The sequence below is a fragment of the Trachinotus anak genome, unplaced genomic scaffold (genome assembly GCF_046630095.1).
Source record: "Trachinotus anak isolate AG129_WGS33_773 ecotype Australia unplaced genomic scaffold, CSIRO_AGI_Tana_v1 ptg000011l, whole genome shotgun sequence".
In the NCBI taxonomy this organism is placed as follows: domain Eukaryota; kingdom Metazoa; phylum Chordata; class Actinopteri; order Carangiformes; family Carangidae; genus Trachinotus; species Trachinotus anak.
In genome coordinates this window covers 19955761-19961833 of record NW_027273862.1, presented here as the reverse complement: position 1 = coordinate 19961833, position 6073 = coordinate 19955761, and the positions used below count along the sequence as shown (strand labels likewise).

The window sequence follows — 6073 nt, the reverse complement described above, 5'->3', positions numbered from 1 at the left end:
AGTCGGGACGTCATCAGAGCGACGGAAGCAGTTTTTCTAAAACAGACAATTCTGGCTGATTCATTGTAGTCAGTCGCCTTGACTTTGCTGCTAACAGAAAAAACACAGTCTTCTTAACATCCGACATATTTGACAACAGGTAAGTGGAGTTACACCTTAAACACAGCCAGTAGCCTCCATAAAGTACGGTGAGATAGAGTCAGTGTCAGTAATTTGTGGCTGCTTTTCTGGTGCGAGATGATACAGGCTAAGTTAGCATGAGTAAGCTAACAGCAGGCTAACGCTTTCAGGAACAGTTAACACCAGTTACTGAACCGAGCGATTTATTGGCACTTAGTTAATGGTAAGTTACTCTAATTGTGTTATCTTGCAGCTAAAACTGAAGAAATGATCATTTGAATCAAAGATTGACGCCTGCTTATTCGGCTCTGTATGCCGTGTTTACGTGACTATGGGTAAACCGGCTAACTGGAGCTAACTAGCTAACTTTGGTTGCTAACTGCAGTTTTATTCAGGATTTCTTCGGAACCTCGAATACAATAATAATGTTAGGAAATCAACAGCCTTAAAAAAATCTAAATTGAAATTTTATTTCGCTTATAAAAGTTCAGTACAGTGGGGCCCTAAATACTTTATCAAAGGGAAAGTGGTCAGTAAGCTGTTTTACCTAAAGTCATATTTACGAATTATTATTTTTTAATATCTATTTTTATTGTATTATTGTACTTTTAAATCGTTGCCCTAAATTTGTCCAAAAATGCTCTTACATGTATCTCTACCTGGTCCTATAAATGACTTAGGAAAAATCAAACGTATCTCTCTGATATCTGATATTTATACAGGATGTATAATGTTGTATAGCTTCAATGCAGGCTAATGACTTTATTGTGTCTGTTTAGTAGATCTCAAAATGGACCGGCTGCTGAGGCTTGGAGGTGGAATGCCAGGGCTTGGCCAGGTAATGCAACCGTTGAATTGTCCATAGATGAAGAAGATAAACTAGTGGTACTCTATTCTAACAGAGCTACGGGCAGAATTTAATGTCCTTTTCAGAATCATACCCTAACTTTATTCACACTTAAAACCATCATTTGTAACCTTAACTAAACCATTGTAAACTGTATTTCCTAAAAAGGTCAGTGTCAGTGCATGTACTTTTAAAATGTTGTTAGATAATGTTAAAAAAAACAAAACAAAAAACTTTGCTTGGCCACACTGGAAGCCTCTGCCCATAACATCGGATCCATTACTGCATCAATAACATGTCCAGGAATTCATAGTCTTTAAGAATTTCACTTTGTTTGAATCCCAATGCAATCTCACATCTTGACACACAAATCTCATGGTTTAGTGTAGTGTACCATAGAATTAAAGGTTACAAAGTTTAACCCATCAGACATCACATGCGTTAAAATTCTAGATGATTGTGGTGATTAATCTTAGAGACTACTGTATTTGAAAGGCCTGAACAACAGGTAAATAAAATCTGCTTTGACTCCACAGGGCCCCCCAACAGATGCACCGGCTGTGGACACAGCAGAGCAGGTGTACATCTCCTCTCTGGCTCTGCTCAAGGTAATCACACAGCATCTGCACTATCAGTTGTTTTTCACAGGGATCATATTCATTCTTGTATTTAAAAAAAACTACTCTGTGACATCTCATTCATCAGATGTTGAAGCATGGGCGTGCTGGTGTACCAATGGAGGTCATGGGACTGATGCTGGGAGAGTTTGTTGATGACTACACAGTGCGAGTGATTGATGTGTTTGCCATGCCCCAGTCAGGAACAGTATGTATTTTCCCTTATATCAAGATTATGAATCATTAGTGACCTGCTTTAGAAAATACCTGATTCCGACATGTTACTTAACATACAGTATTTCATAGCTTTGCCATGCCTAATGATATGTAGGTGTATAATAAATTATTTGTTTGTGTGCTAATATCAATAGTTCTGCAAGAAAGTCTGTGATGTTACATTTTGGCTTTGCTCTTTGTCATGAAATGATGATTTTGATCCTCACAGGGTGTTAGTGTTGAAGCAGTGGATCCTGTGTTCCAGGCAAAGATGTTGGACATGCTGAAGCAGACCGGCAGGTAAAACTTATACAGTTAGAATATCTCAATAATTCCCATGGTTAGGTTTTACCTATACAGACAGAAAAAATCCTGAAGCCTAATTTTTAAAAAATGGCAGTTCCTCTAAATTTTGTCTTAACTAGCAGCTAAAGCATAAATTTAGGGCTGACTAATTTTATGTGAAACTTTTACTTTGTTAATGACCAGTGCTCAAGGTAAAATTTAGCTGCTGTTTGCTGTCTTTCCCTAATATTGCTCATCAGACCAGAGATGGTGGTGGGGTGGTACCACAGTCATCCTGGTTTTGGCTGTTGGCTGTCTGGCGTGGACATCAACACACAGCAGAGCTTTGAGGCCCTGTCAGAGCGAGCTGTTGCAGTGGTGGTCGACCCCATTCAGAGCGTCAAAGGAAAGGTAAAGATATATGGCTGCTGCAGAAAACCTTAAAAATTAACTGCTGTCAATTTAGATGCATTACATAGGACCAGCTGTTAATTTTGAATTCAAAGTCAATTAAAAATAACGTACTAGGGTTGGGTGATTGGACAAATATTAGCTATCGGGGTTGGCTGAGTCCGGCTGGTTGGTTTTTTTTTTTTTTTTTTTTTGGGGTGGCAATTTCTTTGGGTGATTTTTGTCAGTTTTATTTTGATAATTTAAGGGTCTGCCTCCTTCAGAATTCAACTTGGCAAATAATTAACCTGTAAAGTGCAATGCAAAGCATGCGCTAATAGAAACTATAGTTGGAGTTGGGCCATATTTTGCAGATTTTTGTAGCACTGATTTCTGTCTTTCACAAAATAGAGCAGTGGCTAAATGAAATTCTAAGCCGTCTTTATAGGTTGCTGTCTGATTGATTGGTGCAGAAAAGCAACGTCAATTCATAAATCACATTTGAGAACTACACCAAAAACTTTATGTGCAGTTGTGCCCCCTGATCATCTAATAGCATGTTATATTCACCTGTTTGTTCATTTGAAGACTGAATCTTTTGCTGGCACTGTATTATTTGCGAAGATGGCAAATTGCTTTGTTTAGGTCCCCTGGCTTGCCAGTTGTTACTGGGATTATTTTGGTTTTAAACCTAACAGAATTTTTTTTTTTTGTTTGTTTTTTTTGCAACTATCTCTTCCATGATTGCATTTGCTGATTATGCAAATAAATCAGCAATCGTTGGTTGCTGGACGGACTGTGGCTGGTTGTAAAATTTTAACACATCGCCCAACCCTATAAGGTACTACTCAGTAAACTGGTTTCATGTGTGGCCCCTCTCTTCTTCAGGTTGTTATTGATGCCTTCAGACTGATCAATGCCAATATGATGGTTCTTGGTCATGAACCAAGACAAACCACATCCAACCTGGGTCATCTGAACAAGCCCTCAATCCAGGTAACACATTCTGCATGGCACCATCACCTTTGTTCAAGATACATTTCTTTAAGAAATTCCTTATGGAAATGGTATTGGTAAAATTTGTTCCCCTGGTTTCCCCATAAAGATGAGTAAAGTGTCATCCAAATTGTTTGACAATCAAAAGATAACTGAATTTGACTTTGAATTTTAGCCATTAGTGAACAGAAAAACACATTGACTATCTTGTTGCGCACTATATCTAATTATGCAACCATTTAATGTGACTCAGTCCAGAAGAATTGAATCAAAACAAGTTGTTGAATGTTATTTGTAACATTTGGAATTTTTCCTCTGTGTTTGTGGACAGGGCAAAGCAAAGAAGGTTTGAGTAATATTATTGATTTATGTAGTTAACTCAACATTGCTCATGTTTTCAGGCTCTGATTCATGGACTTAACAGACACTACTACTCCATCACCATCAATTACAGGAAAAATGAACTGGAGCAAAAGGTTAGATAATACACACTCTACTGTGTTTGAAGAAAAATACATTTATGGTGTTTATAAAAGAGCATGAGAAACATGACTTTAATTATTCTTAAGATGCTGTTGAACCTGCACAAGAAGAGCTGGATGGAGGGGCTGACCCTGCAGGACTACAGTGAACACTGCAAGCTCAATGAGACCATTGTCAAGGAAATGCTGGAGCTGGCTAAGAACTACAATAAGGTACACCTTTTAGACTTGGCTCAAAAGCCCTTTAAACTCCCTGGAAATCACATTTTATTCAGCTCTTCAGAAGGGTGAAATAGCCTTAAAAACCACACGAAAGAATCACACTTAATGAATACAGTGAGTGCAAATAAGTACATTTGATTAGGTTAGGTTAATATATTTGTTGGCTTTAATAACCTTTTAAAAGGAGGTAAAAATCTTAATATTGTCTTTTACAAATTCTGTTAATACAGAGATCATAGCACAGTGTTGTAACCAAGAAAATCACTTATCTCTCATTTAATTCAACTGCAGCAGTCAGAGAATCAGTGAGTGTGTGGGTGAGCGAAGATTTAACAGTTTTTTGGATAGTTGACTCCTATCTTATCTTAACTGGTGAAAAGCATGCATGCTGTATTTCCCACATAGTCTTAAATTATATTCAGTATTTCATCAGAGCAGCACAAACTGCAAAAAGTGCTACATGCGTACAATTACGCGGCTCTTTGAGGTGTGCTCTTCCCCAGTACTGAGATGCTGTCATGTTTTCACCACAGGCCGTTGAAGAAGAGGACAAAATGACCCCAGAGCAGCTGGCAATCAAGAATGTTGGAAAACAGGTAACAAAACTAATTTCAGATAAAAATATTCATGTTTGCTAATTTTTTTTGTTTATGTACTTATTTATTTTTTGAAAATGACAATTTGGTACATCAAGATCAGTGTTTGTGGTAGGTGTTGATTAGAGGTACAATTAAACGAAATAATTTTCTGCGTTGACTCAGAGACTTGTGTTGACATGTCGGTACAAGCAGAGAATTAATTAATACAAGCAGAGATCAGCTAACTTTGTCATTAAAGTTACCTGAAGTTTGTTTAAACAAAAGGCTGAATCAAAGAATGTGAATTCACACAATCACATCTCAAATTTTCTGTTCTTCCTGCAGGATCCCAAGAGACACTTGGAGGAGCACGTAGACGTTCTAATGACATCCAACATTGTTCAATGCCTAGCTGCCATGTTGGATACTGTAGTTTTCCAGTGATGGCCCGATGTGTGTATAACTGTTAATATTGCAACCCTTGTTTTCTTTTATATAAAAATAAATGTATGTATGAATTGAAGAGATTGGCTGGTGTCTGGTTTGAATTGGATAGCATGATGTGGTGCTTTTGTTTTGCTATCCAAACAGCAAGTTGCATTGCACATCAATTGGTTTGTCAATATTTTAGACAAAGGCATCACTGAAATATATATTTTGTTATTCAATTTTATTGAGTGCTTTTGTGTTTATCTGGATGGATTCACATTTCTTAACAAACGACAAACTGGAAAAGCATGGTTTTACTCCCTAGTTCTCCTCCGCAGATAGAATTGCAATATAATGTAAAGTGATCTAATGGTGGAATACAAAGTGGCTGTTGTGGAGCCCTTTGGTATTGTGATGTAATGTCCATCGAAACCACTGGATGGTGCCAGAGTTACAGGTTACGAGCACAAAAACCAGATGTGATCTTGAAGAGTTTATTAAACATTTCAGCCCAGTTATTGTTCCAGGGTTAAACAGACCTTTTATGATTATTTGACAGTTTTTTAAAAGTTTGATGCAGCAGTTGATAAGATGTACTTCAGGAGCAAACGGCAATGATTCCTTTGCCAAAATATACAACAGCAAACTTTGTATCCTCTACTGTGTCCACTATAAACTGTTATTGCTCCACTTGAAACCACTGTGCATTGACGTACTGTGTGCTGCTCTGCTGACTGTGTCTGAACATCAAAAATAGGATTCCTTCCCCTTTATTTCTCACACACATAAACACAAAGTCAGTTACAAGAATAAAGGTGAAGCAGGATGATGACCTTTTCCCACTTGCTAAAAAAAGTCTAATAAGAAAAAGTGAACTGTCCTTTTTCTGTG

General features: G+C 37.5%; 1 protein-coding gene across 2 annotated transcripts; it reads left to right on the top strand.

Moving 5' to 3' along the window:
- psmd14 (proteasome 26S subunit, non-ATPase 14) lies at nucleotides 1-5276 on the top strand. Of its 2 annotated transcripts, none has more exons than XM_071489688.1 (11): nucleotides 1-139; nucleotides 903-958; nucleotides 1504-1575; nucleotides 1673-1792; nucleotides 2030-2100; nucleotides 2346-2496; nucleotides 3364-3471; nucleotides 3873-3947; nucleotides 4041-4166; nucleotides 4709-4771; nucleotides 5099-5276. In XM_071489688.1, the coding sequence occupies exons 2-11, from the start codon at nucleotides 911-913 to the stop codon at nucleotides 5195-5197; spliced, it is 933 nt and encodes a 310-aa protein (XP_071345789.1). In that variant the 5' UTR covers nucleotides 1-139; nucleotides 903-910; the 3' UTR covers nucleotides 5198-5276. The 2 variants fall into 2 exon arrangements, with proteins under 2 accessions (XP_071345789.1, XP_071345788.1); XM_071489687.1 differs by having other exon boundaries at nucleotides 22-139; nucleotides 900-958.
- Nucleotides 5277-6073: the final 797 nt, after the last annotated feature.